The following is a 22,982-nucleotide window of genomic DNA, read 5'->3' as shown; positions in this document are numbered from 1 at the left end:
CTTAGGGAAACTTGTGGCAACAGTGCCCTACTGTACTGGACTTGCAAGATGGGTCAGTGCATTTCATGCAGGGCACCATCACCTGGATAATAATCACCATACAAGATGACCTACCATTTCAGATAAACATGTTGAGCTTGTTCTGGTACTCATTGCAGTTGGTCAGTGATGCATTATATGCCATTTGGCCCATGATACTAAGATAGACCACCAAAGTGTTTGACACATCCTAAAAGAGAGGCTCGGTATGTGCAAAATTTCAGCTTGTTGGGTTCCACATCACTTGATCTTCATGGTTGCTGGCCTCCATCTGTAACGATACAAAAATGAAGGGAATGCATTCCTGAATTGTATCGTAGTCATTGATGAAACTTAGGCAAGAATATATGAGCTTGAACTGAAGAGACAGTCCAATGAATGCTGCCATTCAGGATTGCCCCATCTGAAAAAAACTTCACTAGGAACCCAACAAAATTAAAATCATGCTGATAGCCGCTTACAACGTTAAGGTGTCATTCTTCATCATGCTGTGTCCTAAGGGCAAACTGTTTACCCACAGTACTATCAACAGTTTCTGGAAGACCATTTGCATCTGGCTTTAAGGAGAAAGCTACCACATTTTTTCCAAGTTCTCCACTGTGTTTGTTGCATGACAGTTCACGATGTCACATGTTGTAATTGGTGATAAAGATGTTAGACAGGTGGCAATGGGAAGTATTGGAAGATATCCTCCTCATTCACCAGATGTTAGTCCTTGCAACTTCGATTTGTTCCCCAAAATGAAAGAATCCCTCAGAGGTCTGCAATTTTGTGATGTGCAAAAGGTTCTTCAAGCGGTAGGTCACACTATTTCTAATATTATTATTATTACATGACACTTCCAAGGAGTCCAAAGACTCATCGAGGGAGGGCACCTATTCTACAACTCTCCATCTCCACTCAGTCCACTAACTACAATGAACCGCAACTACCAAACTCATCTACAGAACCAATGCCATCTACTGCCCACCACCACCACTAGTATTTTAGTAGACAAACACAAACATCCATGCCCACAGCAGGATTCTAACCTGCAGCCTTTTGGCTGTAGAGCAGATATGCTAACCACTTGTCCAACCAAGCTGGCAACAAGCAACACTCTGCTGATAGTATCTAGTGGCTCCAACAAATTTGGAAACAGTTGCAGAACATGGCAGGAGATAACATTGAAGGGATGTGATTGTATAGACTCGATAAATAAACTATTTTACATGCGAATTATTTCACATGTTGCCACTAATTTATTTACAACTCTCATAATTTTTGTTACATGTGTAAGCTGTGAAAGTTGCTGGCCTCCATTTAAAAGTGGTATATTTAGATTTTGCGAAAGCTTTGATAAATTGCTGCACCACAAGTTAAATAAACTGAAAAAGATGCCACTGGATAAGAGACTAGTGAGTTGGATTGGTGACTGGCTGTTAGATAGGTATCAGAAAGTTGCATATGGGGATGCATTATCCCAAAAGAAGAAAGTTGCTAGTGTTGTGCCACAGGGATATGTATTGGAGTCATTCTTGTTCAGTTTGTATGTTAATGATATTGGGATGGGTTTAACTGTTGATTTACAACTGTTTGCAAGTGATACAAAATTTGGGAGAGTAATGCAGAGTCAAGCAGATGTTATGGCTTTACAGGAGGACTTGAATAGATTGTATGAATGGGAAGGTAAGTGAAACTATCAGTCCAGTGTTGCAAAGTGTAAGGTTTTGAAATTTGGTAAACGACGATGGGATTCAAAGTATACACTTGGTGCGTAAACTTTTAAAGAAGTAGAGGAGATGAGAGATCTGGTAGTGGTGGTGGACAAGTACCTGAAATTCAGAGGCCACATTGCACAACTTGTGCAATGTGGCCTCTGTTGTGAAGTCATCACATTGGATAAAGGCAGAGATGCTGAGGACCTTGACATGTATAAATAAAGAGGTTATGATTCCATTGTACAAAGCCTTGGTGAGGCCTCATATGGATTATTGTGCACAGATTTGGTCATTAGGTTTTCATTGTGATGAGGATATGTTAGAAATGGTCCAGAGAAGATTCACTAAGGTAGTCGTTGGTCTTTTTGAATGTGGAGTATGAAGAAAGATTGAAAGAATATAAATTGCAAAGCCTCATGAATAGGAGGAGGAGGGAGAGATAAGATTGAGATATAAGTTAGTCAGGAGTTGTTACCAGGTTAACATGGAAGAAAATTGTCATTGAATGGTAGGGGGGGGGGGGTAGAACAAAAGGCCAGCCCTGGAAACTGTAAGGAGAGTGTGAGCAGAGGAGTGAAGAGCAGGTTCTTTGCATGGAGAGTGGTTGAAGTGTGGAATGCATTGCCTGAATGTGTTGTGAATATAGATGCATTGAATTAATTTAAGTTGTGGTTGGATGAGCTTTGTGTGTGTGATAGTGTATACTTCCGACGATTAGTATCTGATGCCGTACAGGTTAGATGTTAATAATAATAATAAAAGGTGTGTGTGTGTTGGAGAGAAAGCTCCTTATTAAGGAGATTGTCAATTTAATGTTTCAAAATGTAATGTTATGTTCTTCGGGTTGAAAAAGGTTACATGCTGTATATCACATTGATGGTACTGGATTGCAGGAAATTGATGAGGTTAGGGACTTTGGGGTAATGGTGGACATAGAGATTGAAGTTGAATGAAATTGAAGTTCAGAGGGCATATAGCAAAAGTTGGTAAAATAGCTCAAATGATTACTTGGATTTGAAAAACATGCTAACAAGTAAAGATAGAGAGGTTATTGTCCCTCTTTATAAGGCTATGATTTGTCCACATCTTGACTGCTATACACATATTTGGTCTCCTGGGATTTTTGGAGATCAGGTGGTGGTGGTGAAGAAGTTGAATGCTTCCTATGAGGATAGGTTGAAGGTGTGTGGATTGCAAAGTTTAGTTGATAGGAAGAAATCCCTTTAAAGTTATTATAGGAGTTCTATAAGATTGACACACAAGAAAATTTTCAGTATGTGATGAGTCCTGGAATCAGTCCTGGAAGTTGCATAAGAGAGATGGTTAGTAAGGGTGTGTGGTTTTTTTGCTTGGAGAGTGGTGGATGAGTGAATGAAATAGATTGTAGAATTAGTTGGGAATGCCTTGATAGTGAATGAGTTTAAGGAGATATATAATAGGTCATCATCATCCATATCAAGGATTTAGTCCTAGCATGGCCTGTTCCGCCTTAGAAGTCATCATTGAATTGTTTAAGAGGACGTCCTGGTTTTCATTTTCTTAATGGCTTGTACTTTAAGGCTTGTTTTGGTAATCTTTCTGTTTTCATTCTTTGAACGTGTTCCATCCATTTATGTTTATATTTTTTAATTTTTTTCTATTACTGGTTGTTGGTTTAATTCTTTCATAATTTCTTCATTTCTTTTGTGATCAAATAGGGTATACTTTGCAGTTTTTCTCATAAACTTCATTTCTGCTGTTGTTAATCTTTGTTTGTCTTTTTGTTTTATTGTCCAGATTTCGCTTCCATACATTAAGACTGGTAGGGCTAATGTATTGTATACTTTTAGTCTGGTTTGTTTTTGAACTAGGTTTGGTTTAAATATAGAGTTAATTACACCTCTTATTTTTAAATATTTTGCAATTTTTACGTTTATATCTTTTTCATTTTCATACGTGATCGTACATCCTAGGTAGTTAAATGAATTCACCTGTTCTAAGATCTTGTTATCTGTTACTATTTTAGTTCTTGCTGGATCTTGTCTTTGAAGGCCATAGTTTTTGATTTTTCTGTTGATATTATCATACCATAATCTTCAGATATCTCATTTAGATCTAAAATAGCTTTCTGTAGTTTATCTTCAGAATTTGTAATTATTATTTGGTCGTTGGCAAAGAGGAGAGTGTTTAAGTTTACTGTAGGAGAAAGTTTAATTCCTTTATGTAAATTTTTATTCCATTTTATTATTATTTCATTTAAGTAGATATTAAAAAGAGTTGCTGAAAGGGGACACCCCTGTTGAACCCCTTGGTTTATCTCTCTCGTATATGATAGCTTGTGATTTAATTATTTTCATGTATACTTGTGATAGCTTTTAGGATATTATTTGATATTTGTCTTTCTTTTAATATGTTAAATAATGTTTCTTTTAACTTCGTCAAATGCTTTTTCAAACAATAAATGCAATATGTGTTTCTAAATTGTATTCTCTTCTTTTCTCTATTATTAATTTTAGGCAAAAGACCGGGTCTATACATGATTGTCCTTTTCTAAATCCATTCTGTACTTCTAAAATAAAGTTTTTGGAATATTTCATTAGTTTGCTATTTAAGATTCTGCTATATATTTTGTAACAGGAATTTAGTATACTGATACCACTATAGTTTTTAGGGTCATCTCTGTTACATTTCTTAAAGATAGGAATCACAATTGCTTTTTTCCATTCTATTGGGGGGATACCAGTTGAATAAATTTTATTTAAAAATAATAGGAGTCTTTCTTTGAATCTTGTTCCTGCATATTTATATAGTTCTGAACCTAGTTTATCTTCTCCAGGTAATTTTTCGTTTCTTGTTTCTTTCAGGCTGATTTATAATTCTTCTTTAGTTATTTCCTTTTCATTTTCGTTAATTGTTTGCCAGCTGTCTTTTTTAAAACATTTGTGTGTCCACAATTCTGTGTAGTAATTTAGAAATTCTTCTAATTTCAATTCAGTGTTTAATTTTGTTTTCTTTGGTATCTGCATTTAAGTGTTTCAAAATTTTATATACATTGGGTCTTATTTTATATAAATCATGTTCTAAATTAGAAACAAATTTGTTCCATGATTCTCTGTCTTTTTCTGACTTCTCTTTTAGCTATGGCTCTTATTCTTTTATATTCTATTTCTTCTTCTAATCTTTTACTGCTTAACCATTTGCGATAGGTTTCTTTTTTCTTTTTGATTATTTCTTTCATCAGATCTTCAATTTTTTCCTTTTATTGAATTTTTTGGTCTTTCTTAATCTTTCATTTGCTGCTGCATTTAGTATCATTTTTATATTAACCATTCTATTTCTACATTTTGTTTTATTTTATCTAGATATTGGTTAATTCTTTGTTCATATAGCCATTGTACATTTGTGTCATTCAATAGTCTAGTTTTATAAACAAATGTTTCAAACTTTCTTTCTGTTCTTGTTACTTGTAGCCATTTAGGTGGTAATCTTAATTTTATTTTAACAAGGAAGTGGTCACTGCTTATTTCATATCCTCTGTGAACTCTAACATCTAGTGAAAATTTTGATGTCTTTTCATTTAATATAAAGTAATCTAATATTGATTTCCACCCTCTTGCTGCCCAAGTATATTTATGTATGTCTTTATGTTTATAGAAGGAATTCATTATTTTTAGGTTATTATAAACTACAAAGTCGATCAATTTTTTACCATTCCTGTTTAGAGTATGTTCTCCATGTATTCCTATATTATTATTAATTTTCGTGTTTTCAATTCTTGCATTTAAGTCTCCTGCTAAAATTGCGTAATCATTTTTATTTATTTTATTATATATGTTTTGTAGCTGATTATAAAAAATAAATATTATCCTGTTCTCTTCCCTCTTCTGGGGCATATAAACCAATTATTGTTAAATAGGCTGTATCTATTTTTATTTTAGCTTCTATTATTCTTTCATTCCATAATTTATAATGTTTTAACTGTTTAGAAAGGGAGTTATGAATCCAAATTATGACTCCTGCTTGTGCTCTTTGGTCTCTGTCGACTCCACTGTATATCACATTAAAATTTTCAATTCTCATGGTTTTGTTTTCTTTTTTGTTTCAGTGATTACTGCTATTTTAAAATTTATTTCATTTAATAATTGGTCTAATTCTGTTTCTTTATATGCTATCCTCTTGCATTCCAGTTTGCTATGTGTATTATATTTTGTCGTTTCCATTTTTGTTTTACCTTTTCCATTCCAGGGTCGTTTCCTATAGATTCAATCCGGTTATATTTTTCTGTCAGCTTACTAATAGAATTATGTTCTCCATGTCAGGGGACTAGCCTGACGATGGAATAGTTCAATGGTAGGGCTGCTACCTTAAGGCTTCTGAACTAGCCTTCTTCCGAATTTAAACCCATAGGAGGAATAGGATATTGAAGGGGGAAAGAGTAGATCATAGAAGAATTATAGTAAGGTTTATAGAGAGGGCATAGTTGTAAGGCCAGAAATGAAAAGACCCCATGGCCCTCGAGTACTCTAATAGCATAAGGGTCATAAAATAAGAAGAGTTGGCTGATAAGGCCTTGTAGGAAAGATTAAAGTAAGTGGATCTTCCTCAAAGTAGTAGGAGACAATAGATCCAACTAGGGGTCCATGGGAGTGCCACTTCTCTTACAATCAAGATGATTACCCCTTGTGGACCAACAGGGCCATGAGTCCTTATTCAGTATATTCGGACCACCCCACCACACACACACACACACATGGTGGGCTCCCCTACCAGCTACCCAGGGGATGCGCTCTCTAGGGGTTACAGAGTCCCCCGAGAGTATAATAGGTATTGGGTATAAAGATTAGTGTGTGTCTCCTCGGGGTTGTCGCCAGATTAGATCATGCTCTGAGGCAAACAATTAAAAATCACCCCAGATGGATTATAAGACAAAAATATAAGAAAATATCCAATTGTTATTTTGTTTTTATTACAAGGGAAACATTAATGCAAAATGATTACATAATAATATTAATGTTTGCTATACTGGGATATTTCACAAATAAAACTGTTTATAAGCTCTTCTAAATTTAAATTATAAGCTATGTCTGCCTATTGATATAGTTGCTAGACCAACCAATCTTTCTTGGGTTATTGCTGTTCGCATATAATTTTTAATCAGTTTAAGTTTGGAAAAACTTCTTTCCGCACTTGCTATGCTAACAGGAATTGTAGCGTAGCGATGGCGCCTACTGCAATATGGCTGAATGAATGCTCTTATTAAGCCTCACCGTGAGGCAGGCTGCCTCTGTGCTACACTCTGTTGATGGTACTGGGTCTCCTGCACTGTGTGTGTTCTGACTCCATGGAGATATACCATGTAATAATAAAATAAGAGATAACAGTCAAATTCAGGAGTATTATAAAATGAAGTACTGAAACTTAATAAACACAATAAAGAAAGAAAAAGTACAATAGAGAGGAGATTAGCCAGGTTCATGGCTTTAAGGGATTTCTACTGTTTGTGATAAACAAAATAAGTATGAAAAGATGGCACTTGGTGATAGTAGCAAAAAATGACAATAAAAGGTGTAATGAAATTATTTAATGAGTGCTTTGTTACTATGCCATCCTGTTGTGAATGTTATATAATGTTTGGCAGCATCTGGAAAATGATGCAGATGGATAACCTATCACCTCATATTGTGAGGGTATATGCAAAAGTTAGCTTTCCCTTGACCTTTTTTGCTTAATGAATCTTGCAATAAGAAAGACAGTGCACATCACAAAAATTGTGCTAGAGCAAATGTTTTAATTATAAACCAATCTGTTATTTGCAGCTAAGGTATTGGAGAGATTGCTCAGAAATAAAAAAAAAAAAAGCAAAAAAAAGCATTGGGTTGATAGACATAGATTCTCTGCAATGGTCAGCTTGGTTTAGATCTTGCTTTAACAGTCAAGTAGCATTTTTTTGAAGCGACAAATATGATAGATGTGAGAGACATATACAGTGATATTCTTTGATTTCATGAAAGCATTTCATGGATTACTGTGGCAAGTTGATGTATAAGTTGGATAATGGATTGGTCTTATATTAAAGAGCAGCAATAATATTAGATCAGTTGTCTGAATAATCTGAAAGTGACAATGTGGTCTTGACTTGGGAGACTGTAAAACATGAGGAAAATTCAATCAAGACCTTGTATATATGGAACTACAAGGCAGGTGATTATGACGAGCTCAGGAGGAAGCTTAAATCTGTGCCATAGCATAAAACACTGTAAGGGAAGGATGTTAATAGTGTATGGAGATAGTTAAGGGTCATCTAGAAGAAGCAATATTAAATCGTAAGGATGATTAATCAGGTAGTAGTTAGATTGATGAGTAGTATCATTAAGCATGGGTTGCAGGAGAAAAAGAAAATGCTGTAGAGGGTATATAAGGAGAAAGTTGACCAGCAAACTCATGAACAGTACAAGGCCCAGGCAAGAAAGGTATCCAACATGGCATGGAAGGCAAAATCAAATTACAAGAAGAATCTAGCTGAGCAGGCCAAAGGAAATACCAAAGAGTTCTTTTGTTACATGACAAGTAAGAGGAAGAATGACTATGGAAAATTAACCTTAATGAGTGATGAGGTGATTGATGTGACGAGGTGACAGAAGCATATAAAATGGTTCTTAGTGAGTGAGTGATCACTTTGCAGGGGTACATCATCCAAGTGAAGTTACTGCTGTTACATATGTGACAGACACTGATGCGAGAACAGAGGTGAATGAATTGGAGGTTCTTAGGATATTGCAGAATCTCAGTGTAAACCCAGCTGTGGGATTAGATGGGATAACAGTTCGTATTTTGCAAGAATGTGCAAGGGAACTGGCAGTGTCTCTGACTAGACTTTAATTTACGTCTCAACTCTAGAGTTTCAAGAGAGCAGAAAGAGTGCAAAATAATTCCTTTGCATAATGGTGGTAAGAGTGTAATAACAAATTATAGACTAATGAGTATTTCAGGCATGGTGGTAAACGTACTGGAAAAATTGGTCAAAAAGAGAATTCAAGAATGAGTTTATAAAAATACAATACTGTATGAGGGGCAACATGGCTTTGTGAAGGATTGGTCATGCCTTAGTAATTTACTAACTTTTTCTAATAGAGTAACAGCTGAGTTGGATAAAAGAAATGGCTTCACAATGATTCTGCTGGATTTTGCAAGGCATTTGACAGAATTCCACATGGAACTATGTTATACAAATTAGAACAAATGGGGAATTTATATGACACTGACTATATGAATAAGAGGGTGGCTGCTGGACAGATATCAAAAAGTGATATATGAAGGAGCAGAATTGAGGCAGAAACAGGTGGCGTACCGCAAGGTTCGGTGTTGGGACCATTGCTGTTTAATTTGTACATAAGTGATATAGGAAATATTCAGTTCTTTGCTGATGATGCAAAATTAGGTAAAGAAACCTGAAAGGAAATATATAGGAGAAAAAAAGATAAACTTGATTAACTATTACTCTACCTAATTTTGCATCATCAGTTGTTTGCTGATGATGCAAAATTAGGCAGAATAATAGTTAATCAAGGCGATGTGGAGAGCTTGAAGGATGATTTAAATAGGTTGTCAGTATGGGCAAAAGATAATGGATGTCAGTTTAATCTGAGAAATGTAAAGTTATGCATTTCAGGATAAATAGATTACAAGCTGTGTATCACGTTGACAGCACTGTACTCTGTGAAATAGATGAAGCTAGAGATTTAGGGCTAGTGTTGGTGGACAGAGAATTAAAATTTAGAGAACATATTACTAAGGTTGCCAAAGTAACTTATAAGATTACTTGGATATTGAAGAACACACTAACAAGTAGAAATAAAGAAATTGTTATTCCACTTTAAGGCCTCGATATGTCCACATCTAGATTACTGTGCTCAGGTCTGTTCTCCTTGGTTTCTCAGGAAACCAAGCAGTGAAGAAGATTCAGAGATGAACAACCAAGGTGGTGAGTGGTCTGTGGATTGTTCCCTAGGAGGATAGATTGAGGGTGTTGGATTGCAGAAGTTGGTTGATAGGAGAAAAAAGAGGGGATATTATAGAAACATTTAAGTTGCTTCAAAGGTTTTATATGATTGATGTAGGGGAAATGTTTCAGCACTTGGCTACAGGGGCCAGAACAAGAGGTCATCCCTGGAAGTTGAATAAAGATGTGATTAGTAGATTTTTGCTTGGAGAGTTGTGAATGAGTGGAACTGGTTGCCAGAGTCAGTTATGGGTTCTTTATTCGTTAATGGGTTCAAGGAGAGGTATGATAGATTGTGTGGATAGTTTTGGTCTTCTGTGATGAGTCTTCAGACTCCATGGAGGTGCCTGTATTATAATAATAATAATCACCATTTTCATCTCTGGCTGTTTCATACAAGTGTGAAGAGGAGAGTAAGGATTAGTAGATTTTATGCATGGAGAGTAATGAGCGACTGGAATGCATTGACAGAATTTGTGAATGCTAAAAAATGTGAATGAGTTTAAGGTTTACAATATGATGATCACAACCTTGCTCACTCAGTTCACTTGCTGAACTGAGTGAGCAAGGTTGTGATCATCATATTGGGATCACAGTTGTGTAACATTCGTGGTTTTTATTTCCTGAGAAATGTTATTAATATGTGTCAAAATGTCACTAATTAGAAAATATTTGATTCCACTCACTAGTTTGAGCCAGTTATAGTTTAGCTTTGGAGACTTTTGTAGATGAGGAAATGTTCATTTATCTCCTATCTGCACCACATAGCAACTGTTTTCTGTTTGGCAATATATGTTTTAATCTCATTGTGTAACAGTGAGATTAATGTCTCAATCATTTCCTTTAGATCTTCAGGCCCCTAGAGATTTTGGTCTGAAAACGTCATCTAAATAAGACTGCTATGCAGTAAACAGAATTTTTTTACAAAATAAAGTTGTTAATTCACATGAGGAGCAATAGTTGTAGTAAACCAGAATATTTTGTTTTGCCTTGTTTAGTAATATAACAAATAATATTTTAATATAAAATATAAATATATATATATATATATATATATATATATATATATATATATATATAATAATATTTTAAACTTCATATTTTATAGTTATAATTAAATAAAGTAATGCTTTTACAGCTCTGTGACAAAAAACATAAATTCATTTTGCCATTTTCTTTATTATAGGCAGATTCTAAAAATACAGTTAAACAAGAAGAAAAAGGTAAGATAATGTGTATTATTTTAGATATTAAATTATATATTTTTAGTTATTTTAGATACTTTGGTAGCCTGGTTGGTTGAGTGGTTAGCATATCCACTCTCCACCAAAGAGACTGCTGTTTAAAATCTCATCCTCGGCATGGATGTTTGTAATTGACTGTAGTGGGCCAGATGTATTTCATTGTCCACAGTGTGACACCACTACCCTGCTTTATTGGAGACTGAAGGGGCTCAAAAAAGTTCAATGTTTTTGATATCTAGAGCAGGGTTTCTGGACTATGTAAAAAAAAAAAAAAAGGTAAATAAATGCAAAAATATATTTTAGATTTCGGTTAATTGAGACACATTGAGGTTAGAACATTTTGGCCTAATTACGCAGCTTCCCAGTTATGCTAAGTTTCATATTAATAGTTAAAAAGATATAAAAAGACAAATTAACATTTTACTGAGCAACAAATCTTTTATTCAAATTAATTATAATTGTGAAATGTGTTTATGTATTTAAATATGTATGTATATATTTAAATTTCCCTTATCAATATCAACAATGACTTGTTGTCCTTAAAGTCCTTCAGTGTAATCCTGTATAAAATCATCATGATGCAGCTTCTTAGTTAGCTCCTCTGTCTTCTTTTTTAACACTAGACCACTGATGCACACTCCTCATCCAGTTATAATTTCATGGAGAACCACTGATTTAGGGCATCCTCAATGTCAGGATCCTTACCTCCACATTTTTGTTTATTGGATGTTCTCTGTTTTCCATGGCATGTCCATTCTTCTCCCAGTTTATCTTGCTGTTGTATCAAGCAGGCATTGATACAACAGCAAGATAGATTTTAGTACTCCAGTTTTCTCTGCTAGATGACTATTGGACGAACAGCCTTTGATTTGGTCTTTTGGCTAATGACAAATCTTCACTTGGTATAGGTCTAAAATTAAAAACAAAATTATACAAAAACAGAGCATTTGAACAATTTTTACACTTTTCTGATTAGGCATTGACTCAGCATGAAAGATGACAAGTGCATGCAACTGATGCTATGTTAGAACCCCCCCCCCCCCCCCCAAGAAGGTAATATGCTGTGTAACTGTGTCATTTACATGTGTTACCTAAAATGCTTGTGGAACAAAGCTGAATTCTTTAATTGAATTCTACTATATCATCATCAATTCCTGCCATGTACCCTCCAGGGGTGTACAGGATATAATAGTACTACATGAAAAATTTACATCATTACTAACTTCCTATCTACAATTTTCCTCCAAATTCTATTATATATACCATATATTATCACGTATAATGTGATCCACGTATAATGCAAACTAGAAATTTTGTTTGAAAACTAGCCCTAAAATGCCATGTCCACTTATAATGCGATCTGTTAATCTTGTTCCATAACATAAATAATACAATACGAATTAACGAAAGAAATATTTATTTTAAAATAAAATGTCAAAATCCTTTAAATTCTTCATCTTTTGAGTCATCAAACATTTCATTATAAATTCATCTGTAGGGATTGCGTCATCAGTGTAGCAGTTGTCGTCATCATCTTCTTCATGCTCTCCATTTTGTTGTGCATCATGCTCGCTTTCGTATATGACATGATCTTCGGATCCATCCATTGAATTACTTATTCTACATTTAAGAAATGAGCGTTGAATCATTTCAGATGGTATCGAATCCCATGCTTCTTTAACCCAGCTGGTGACTAGGGTGATCTCAGGCTTCTGAAAATTCCCACCCTTTGTCATCTTCACCAAACCAGATGACATCCATTCTCTCCATTTTTCATGTAAGTGATCTCTAAACGACTTATTCAAGCTGACATCAAGCGGCTGCAAAACGGAAGTTAGGCCACCCAGTATGACTGCTAGGTCTGTAACGTAGGTCACGTGCTTTCTCTTTGCTTGCCTCCGTTAAATGCGCTCGGAACATATCCCAGACTAGCATGCTTTGTTGACGTAACAAGCTACCTGGACGTATGTTTCATACTTGATCCAGCCACAATTGTACACCTTCATCCATCCAACCTTTCTGATTGGCGCGAACAATTACACCTGGTGGAAATTTCATATGCTTCGGAATTTTCTTCCTTTTAAAAATCACTGTCGGCTTTAATTTGGTTCTGTCTGCCATGCATGCTAGAACAGTGGTAAAATGAGTTTTTTCATGTCCCGTTGTTTTTATGAAGACACCCTTTTCACCAACTGAGTTTACTGTTCGATTCCCAGGCATATCAATGTACATGGGCGTCTCATCCATATTGCCAATTTAGGAAAGTTCATATCTGTGACACTTCTATAATTTTATGATAAATTTGTGGAAGGACTGCACTTTTTCTTCAAGCTACTTTGGTAACTTCTGCGCAATTTTTGTTCGGTGTCATAATGTTAATGCTTTGCGTTCCATAAATCTGTTGCACCACCCAGGCGAAGCAAGAAAAGATGAAATACCTGGTGTGTCCTTAAATTTGCCATTCTTAAGTTGTAGAGCTCGAAAACGAATTGCATTTCTTGTTACTATAATGCCATCTTGTTGTTGTTTTTGCGTCAAAATCCATTCATTTAGCTCTTCTTCGAGTTCTGGAAAGGATGCTACATCTCCAAGACGGGCATGTTTCGTTTTGGGGATTTTTTCAAGACTGTCTTTTTGCTTACGCCAAAGTCTAATATTACTCTCTGCTACACCAAATTCTCTCATAGCAACACTGTTATTATGTTCTTCTGCAAACTGCACGACATGCAATTTAAATCCTGCTTGAAAATATGAACATTTACGTTTCTGTTGGCTCATTTTCAGGCTGGGTTTGTTTAACGAATAATATTTAAAACGAACTGTGGTTAAACCAATATACCTAACTGTGCTTTATCTATCTCACTGTGCTCTATCATTCGGCGACTGAGCGCGCATCGTATCTGCGCATAAAGCCAGTAATGTAAGTAGCTTTATGCGCAGATACGATGCTCGCTCGGTCGCCGAATGTGAGTGGGTCAAGTAGATTTGGTTGCATAGGCATTAGGTAGTATATATTGTGTGCAAGTCTAAGATATATTTTTTTAGGATCTGCATATAATGCGAACTCCTAACTTTAAGTAGTATTTTTTACCATAAATTTTTCGCATTATATGTGATAATATACGGTAATTAATAAAAATAGGAAAAACAAATCCTTAGCCCACCCATGGTACTAATGAAATGAAAAGCAAGTCATATGCAGTTTCTGTTTGTTAAGGCTTAAGTTCTGGGAGGACATGGAGGATTTGTGGAGTATTGACAGCACTAAGAATTTTAATACTTCCAAAGTTTCTTCTGTCACTGAGACATCTTCAGGGAGTACAAATAACACTTGTGACACACACACACAAAGACAACACAATACTCAATGAAACACATAGTTAAAGTCCTATCTAGGTGGTATGTTTTTTATGAGTGTTTGTAGGTGGCCTAGGATGTAAATTGGGACCTCTGAGAGAGGAGGCTGCTGATCTTTGGTAAAATGGATAAGAGTATCAAGTTTCCAGTGGGGCTTAATAGTCATGTAGAGGTTGTAATTTTTTAAAGACCTTTATACTTTGTGAGCATAGTCATTCTGAAATCTTGTTACTGACCACACAGTCCATCTGCAATCTTGTTTTTTTTTTGTGATCATCTGTATAGTACCATGGATGGGTAAGAAGGAACTTTTCACATTTGATTTGAGTAACTGGATTGTACTCTTTGAGAAATACATATGGTGGGAGACTATTCCAGAGGACATTAGTAGAAGGGATAAATGAGGAGGAGGAGAAATTTGTTCTCTGGGTTTTGGAGTTATAGTGTAGGAGCATGTTGATTGGCTGCTGCACACTATTAGAACTGATTTGGCAGAATTGAGAAATTGTTGATGCCAGTTTTGATGAACCTGCTGGGGCTATAGATGTATTTATAGAATATGCAAGCAGCAGAAACTACCCTTTACTGTATAGAATTTTTAGTATTTTTAGGAAGCTCTTAGAGCACCACCCCAGATGTATGAGAGCAGTATTCAATGGTCAGACATATTTGTGATATTTATAAGGTTGTTAATAGCTGTTTGGAGTTAAAGTAACAGCTTGAGCAAAAGAGAACCTAATTATTTGATGAACTTCATAAAATGAAGGCACTGTACCATAGGTCTGTTGCTTTGTGAGTCGATGATACTATTCACTCAACCAACTAGCATAGTAATTATCAGATCACTTCATTACCCTTGATCATTTACAATTTTGAAAGATTTAAGGATTCAGTTACAACTCATATACATACACTGTAGCAAAATTGATAGTCCTGCTTTTGGATAGCATATATGATAATTACACCTATTTTAGAGATGCTGGCTATCAACTATTATGTTAAAAAATTCAATAGATTAGTCTTATAAATATAAATATAAAAACTACTGCTCTACCTTATCTCCAGAACAACCACCATGGCGAGCAAACTCTTACAATTGGCCCAAGTTCCCGGCGTCCCTTAAATGGGACAGGGGTGCGAAGAATCTCCAGGCTCAAAATGGTGTCCACTTTTAAAATCGCAACTTGAAATGTCAGAACTCTGTATGAAGCTGACAAATTAAGAAATGCCACAAGAGAAATGAAGAGGCTGGGCTGGATATTGGGAACTTGCGAGACAAGATGGCCAGGATCTGGAAAGTGTCAACAAGATAATATGACAATGTATTACTCTGGGAATGATGAGAACAAACATCGATAGTAGATGAAGAAATCAATAAATCAGTAATAAATTGGATTCCATTATCTGAAAGGATAATGCTGTTTCAATTTAAGGGGAAACCCTGTTAACATAAATATCATCCAAGCTTATGCACCTACAGCTGACAAAAGTGAAGAAGATGTTGAAGAGTTTTATGAACACCTAGAAGAGATTAAAAACCTAACAAAGAAACATGATATAAACATAATGATGGGTGACTTCAATGCAAAAGTGGGAAGAGGGGGTGATGGAGAAATTGTTGGAGAACATGGCTTAGGCACCAGAAATGACAGAGGAGATTGCCTAGTCCAGTTCTGTTAGGAAGAAGATCTAACAATAGCAAACCTGGTTTAAACTTCCATCCAGAAGACTGTACACTTGGAAATCGCCTCAAGATAACCGACATAAGATTGTCAGAAATCAAATTTATTATATACTGATAAATAAAAGATTCCACAGTAGTATAAAGAGTGCAAACACTTATCCTGGAGCAGATATCTCATCAGACCACAATCCCATAGTTGCAGAAGTACATCTTAGATTAAAATCAGCTAAAAAATCACAAAAGAAGAAAAAGAAAATTGATGTAGAAAAACTGAAAGACCTGAACATAAATAAAAGTGCCAAGACACAGCTTAACCTGCGATTACAACAGATTAACATAGAAGAAAATAAAAGAGTGGAATCTCTTTGGAATAGCTTAAAGAATGCCACCGTAACAACAAGCATTGAAGAAGTAGGTTATGTGAATAATATAAAACAACAGGAATGGATGACAGATGAGATTCTTTCTCTTATTGATACAAGAAGAATGTACAAAAACAAACACCTAGCCAGATATACAGAAACATATAACATCATCAAGAAAAAAGTAAAAGAAGCCAAGGAAAATTGGATGAAAAATTTATGTACTGAAATTGAACTACTTCAGAAGAAACATGATGATTTCAATCTGTATAAGAAAATCGACGAAATTTCCGGAAAACTCAGAAAAAAGCAAACAGTGTCTCTAAGAGACGAAAATGGAAAAATAGTTCTAGAAGAAGAGAATAAAGCACAGATTTGGATAAAATATGTAACAGAACTTTTCAATGATACTAGACAGAAGCCTATAAATACATTCAAGGACCAGCAATCATGAAATGTGAAATAGAGAATGCTATAAGATCAAGTAAAACAGGAAAAGCCAGTGGACCAGATGGTGTGCAAACGGAATTTTTAAAATTAATAGAACCAGATAACATCAAACATCTTAAAAAACAGAATTTTTAAAATTAATAGAACCAGATAACATCAAACATTTTAAAAAACAGAATTTTTAAAATTAATAGAACCAGATAACATCAAACTTCTTGAAAAACTATTTAATAGAATATATGAAAGTGATGAATTTCCATCAAATTGGCTCAAATCTACATTTATCACTATCCCAAAGAAACCCAAAGCGAATTCCTTTGGTGACTTCCAACTTATTAGTCTAATGAACCAAACATTAAAAATATTTTTGAAAGTAATTCAGAATCGCATTTATAGAAAAAGTGAAGAAACTCTTAAGTGAAACACAATTTGGCTTTCGGAATGGTTTTGGTACTAGAGAGGCCCTTTTCTGTACCCAAATATTGATACAAAAATGCATAGAAAAACAGAAATCTGTCTTTATGTGTTTCATAGATTTTGAAAAAGCATTCGACAAAGTCAGACACACTAACTTAATAGAAGTCCTTTAGCAAATAAGACTAGATGAATAAGACTAATAACAAATCTGTATTGGAATCAGTCAGCTACCATTTAATCAGACAACATTACCACCAGTGATATTAACATCAAAAGAGGAGTGAGACAATGATGTGTGCTCTCACCACTCCTGTTCAACATATACGCAGAGGTAATCTTTAAAAAAGCATTGGAAGAATGTCCAGAGGGAATCACAATAAATGGAAAGATTGTTAACAACCTACGATATGCAGATGACACCGTGCTAATTACAGATAACATTATGGATCTCCAAAAACTCATTGACAGAGTATACATAGAAAGCCAAAGAATGGGAATAAATATAAACATCAACAAGACAAAATACATGATCATCAGCAAATATCCAGCCTCATCGATGAAACTGACACTCAGTGGGAAAAATATCGATCACATGTCAAGATATAAATATCTTGGTTGCTGGCTTAATGAAAGGTGGGATTCAGAAATAGATATAAAGACAAGGATTGAAGTTGCATGGCAGTCCTTCATGAAAATGAGAACACTATTCTGCAATAAAGACCTAAACATGGAAGTCAGATGGCGAATGCTGAAATGCTACGTGTGGTCTATTCTGCTCTATGGAGTTGAAACACGGACATTGAAGGCGACAACCATCAAGAAAATCGAAGCCTTTGAGATGTGGCTATACAGAAGAATGCTAAAGATATCATGAACAGAAAAAATTACCAATGAAGATGTCTTAAAATCCATTGGCAAAGCTAATCAAGAAACGAAAAACATATCTTGGCCACATCATGAGAAATAGCAAATACCAACTTCTACAAACTATTTTGGTAGGAAGAATTGATGGCAAAGGAAGTAGAGGAAGAAAAAGAATATCATGGTTTGAAAACATCAAGATGTGGACAGGAAAGAGCAGTGCACAACTGCTCAGATTAGCACAAGAGCGCAGTTTGTTCGCCAAGATGGTCGCTGACCTTCGATAGAAGATAGCACAATAAGAAGTCGTCTTATAAATAATAAATTAAAGATGCCAAGAAATTATATTCATAGTCTTATAAATGAGATACATAAATATTGGTGCCATTATCAGATTTGGAGCAAAAAAAAAAATAAATTTGCATGTGCAGTAATAAAGATGGACTTAGTATGATGAACTTTGTTTATTTTGTATGATGCATTAATGCCAGTTTATATCAGAATAAGAACTGCCAACCGATACCCTATTTACAGCCCAGCTCGAAACTTGCCAAACCAACTTCTCTGCCTCCTTTTTCATTCCATCTACTGTTTTTTTTGGAATGGCTTTCTCCACTCTGCCTTCTCCAAAGAATATAACTTTCAGCTTTAAAAAATAAATTTAAAAAAAGTTAACAATTTTACTCTTTCTTCTTACCCTTTTGCTCACACACACCCACACACACACACACATCACTAATCTGCTGTAATTCTTACAATCTTTCATGTGTGTGTGTGTGTATAAGATTACAAAAGTATATATACAGGTAGGCCTCTACTTACGACGGGGTTACGTCGTAAGTCGAGGACTTTTGTTAATTCTTGATTTGTTTGATTTTTGTTATAATATTTTCATAAATTAGGTTTCTATTTAACTTAAACGGTTAAAAATGTATAAACTTACATAAACATTTATAAATTATTTATTAGCACATATACATATAAATATAAAATTAAGAAAGAAAAATTTAAGAAAAAAATAGATAAACACGTATCAAAAATCACCATTTTTGATATGTGTTAATTTCAGATTTTTCTTGAAATTTCAACAGTTTCAAAATCAGAACTAGCAGCTTCTCCCGTTATTCGTATGTTATGTAAGTTAAATCGGCTTTTGAATCAATAAAACCAACCTTCACTAGCGTTAAATGTATGCTCGCTGTATTTATCTTCTTGTTGTTTCCTTAAATTGTCAAATAGACTGTGTGCTTTTGTTTGAATCGTAAACAAACTGAGAGGAATATTCTTGTTGATTTCATCATCTATCCATATCATTTAAAGCTTCTCCATTTCATGAATTGACCCTTCTCTTTTTTTTTTCATTAAAATTGTACATTTCATATTAACTGTCCCTTTAGCTTCCTCCATTATTCTTGATTTATCTTTTATAATTGTTTGAACAGTTGAATGCGATAGTTTTTCTTTTCATGCTATTTCACCGACTTTTTTTCCTTTGTCATATGCTTTAATCACGTTCATTTTAACATCTAAACTTAAATCTTTCATTGCCTTCTTTTTTATGTTGGAATTTTCATCAGTAGTATTACTTCTCTTACTGGACATAATAGGGTTGCAACAAGAGAAACAAACACATCGACTGCTGATTAGCAACTAACCTGCCAAAGGCTGTGATAAGTTAGAAGTGGGTGAATCATAGCAGCAGCTATTGCGTATTGCTGATAGGCTTTGCTTGTCGACTAATGGCAACACTGCAATGTATATACAAAAGTAATGTGATATATGTATGTATATGCTGGTGGCAAAGTTAAATTAGAGAATTTTTAATAATAATTTTTGGCTGTCATACGTGTGAATCGTAAGTCGAGGACTACCTGTATTAATACTTTGGAGAGGAGGAGCAGCTAATGATTGTCCCAATCCCTAGGATCCTCTGAATTGGGAGGGGAAAGAAATGTATGGTAACATGTTTAGAGTATAATACATTCACTAGTCTTATCCAGTTATTCCACTAGAGATAGATGATAACTTTTTATGATAATCCTATCTAGCACTTGAATATGCTTGTCTGTGATGAATGAATATTTTCAGTTTGACGGTTAAAAAAAAAAATCACAAGAAGACTTTCAGTTTATTCATCAGTTTTATTTACATAGTGCTAATTCTCTTTCATGTATTATGTCTTAAATAGTTTTTTTTTTTAATAGTTTAGGATTCAGTTGCAACTCATAACCTCGGTAAACTGTAGCAAAATTAATAGCCCTAATATATATATATATATATATATATATATATATATATATATATATATTTGTATGTTTACCCTAATTACTGCATCTATGGGGAAATGTGATCATTGCAAATGCATGTTTTGTCAATTATTACTAATTTTATCAAAATAGAATATGACCGACCAATGAGAGGATAGAATATATTCACACATCATTTTATCTTTAGAGCAGTCTTTCTTAAACTGTGTTCCACAGAATTCTTGGATTATGCAAAAACTTTGAGGTTCCCTAGAGCATATAGATGTTTATATCTTGTATTAGATGTAGTTCTGGAAGATGTGGGGAGGAATGAACCTTCCATGAATAGGAATAACTTTTTATTAAATTTACTTCTAGAACAGCTATCTTACTTTATTATTTGTAATATTATGTGTCATATCTTCACTTGATTAAAATATTTTGCAGGTAATGGGTTTGTTGTTATAATTCTTTTCTGATATTTTCATGAAAATTTTCATAAGGGTTCTGCAAAAAAAATTAAAAAATAATAACAATACGTATGGTTCTGCAGTTCCAAAAAGTTTAAAAAATAGTACTTTAGAGAGTGCTCAGTTGTAAATGAGTTAATCAATTAATTGTAGGTAACTGAAGATATATATACACAGTGGATAGTGATTGTAATATGATTGTCTACTTCTTACCTAGTAATGGAATATGTAGAATTTGACTGTTAATTATTGGATAGTAAAACTTGGAATTTGAGAAAGTATTTATTTTCCTGAACTATTTGATTAAATTGATTCTAACCTAAATGCTTTTAGATTGTTTTCTGTGTTGCTGCTGTGTCATATGGCATCACTGGCTCTATCCATCTAATGTTTTGGAACCAATAAGAATTCAGAAATATACTAATATAGGTGCACCTGAGGATTCAATTTTAATGCAAGTTTTTATGATACTATATGTTTTCACTGTTTCTAATGGCAGAGAAGAAATTGTTACAGTTTGTGTAAAGATGTATTGCAGTAATCCCATTTATCCATCTCATTGGAAAGGCAGTTTGACATTTTAATAATTTGAAGAGTCATATAATCGAAGTACAATTACATGGTGTTGAACCAAAAGTTGGTTAACATTCAGGAGTCAGTTAACTGGAAGGATCATTTGCTTCAGTATCAGAATACCGTGAGTTGGCATCATTATAACAAACCATAACTTATTTGTAGACATTTCACCTAATAACAAACTATTGAAGTGGAGTTAAACTCACATTAAAATTCATTTATTTGTAGAATTTTTGCCTAAAAATGTTACAAATAAGTTTTAATGTGAGTTTAGAATGGAGGGAAACTCATGCCAATGTGAGTTTCCCTACATTTTATAGTTTGTTATGGTTGAAGGATCATTGCTTTGAATGTTCAGATAAATGGTACATTACTGTAGAAATGAAAATGTAGTGAGAAATATTACCATTAACAAATAAAAATAAATAAATAAATTTTCATGTCTTATAAAAAGCTTTTTTTTTCTTCACAGACTGATTATACACACTAACATATCAGTAGTTAACATAATTGCTTCAACTTCAGTTTAGTGTAAAAATTAGCCATAGCCTTAACCCGTCCGAGGTGGATGAAATAGTGAGACCAAATTGCACTTCTTATCCATGTTATTCAACGGGTGTTAGAGAATCGTATCCAGATTTAGCTGGACGTCTATAGACATCATGGCTGCTTGGGGTGGGGTGGGGGGGTTAATAAAGGATTATAAATTGACCATGTCTGGGATTAAACCCAACTCTGATACAGTAGAGTACATGTGTAGAAGTTAAGTGCTGTGAGGACATCATGTTGGATGCTTAATGGATTTTTTACAACACTCAAAAAAGAATTAAAATAGAATTTAATACTTCCTATATTTCGTCCTAGTCACTAGGACATCTATCTACGGGGATTACAAAAACAATTAATGTAACATATACACAAATAACAAACAATACTAAGCCCAACCACGTGGGTGACACTAAAGTCCTATCTAGGTAGAGCGCCCTCTACGGGCAGTAGTAGGTGGCCTGGAATGTAAGGTGGGAACTCTGGTGATGAGTGTTTTTGTAATCCCCGTAGATGTCCTAGTGACTAGGACGAAATATATGAAGTATTAAATTCTATTTTAATTCTTTTTGAGTGTTGTAAGAAATCCATTAAGCCTCCAACATGATGACAGTAGAGTACACTTAAGCAATTATTGGACTAATAAGATATTTGTTTGGCTGGTCAACCAATACAAAATTTTTCAAGCTGATTCCGTCCTTGAAAAGTTGTAAATCTGCAGCAGATGGGCATTGATAGTGAGATAAGTTGGAAAGCCTTCTCTTGAGAATAAACATTTTCTAACTTCCTCAGGCCTTGAATAAATTGGATGCTGAATTCACACCAGATATTTAAATTCCTCTACCACCAGAAGATATACACAGATATCCATTCCAGGGAGTCCAAAGATTCATTGAGGGAGGGCATCTACTCTGTGGGATTCAAACCCGCAGCCTCTTGACTGGAGAGCAGACACGCTAACCACTCGGCCAGCCAGGCTGGCAAATTATGTATACAAAATACTTGAAAACAATAATTAAAATTATACACTAGAATTTCTGATTGACACTTTA

The 22,982-nt window shown here is 34.5% G+C and overlaps 1 protein-coding gene across 1 annotated transcript in view; it reads left to right on the top strand.

The window, feature by feature from the left end:
- The window catches only part of LOC150094459 (uncharacterized), a 216,094-nt gene that overhangs the window by 89,631 nt on the left and 103,481 nt on the right, over positions 1-22,982 (top strand). Inside the window, exon 3 of the mRNA XM_090412323.1 lies at positions 10,904-10,940. Coding sequence (XP_090268449.1) covers positions 10,904-10,940 — 37 coding nt within the window. The remainder of the gene's footprint in view (positions 1-10,903; positions 10,941-22,982) is intronic.

This window comes from Typopeltis vanoorti, chromosome 22, assembly GCF_054136105.1.
Source record: "Typopeltis vanoorti isolate ZY-2024b chromosome 22, IOZ_Tvanoo_1.0, whole genome shotgun sequence".
NCBI lineage: Eukaryota > Metazoa > Arthropoda > Arachnida > Uropygi > Thelyphonidae > Typopeltis > Typopeltis vanoorti.
Note: the sequence above shows the minus strand (reverse complement) of the source record. Positions and strands in the feature narration are given on the sequence as shown.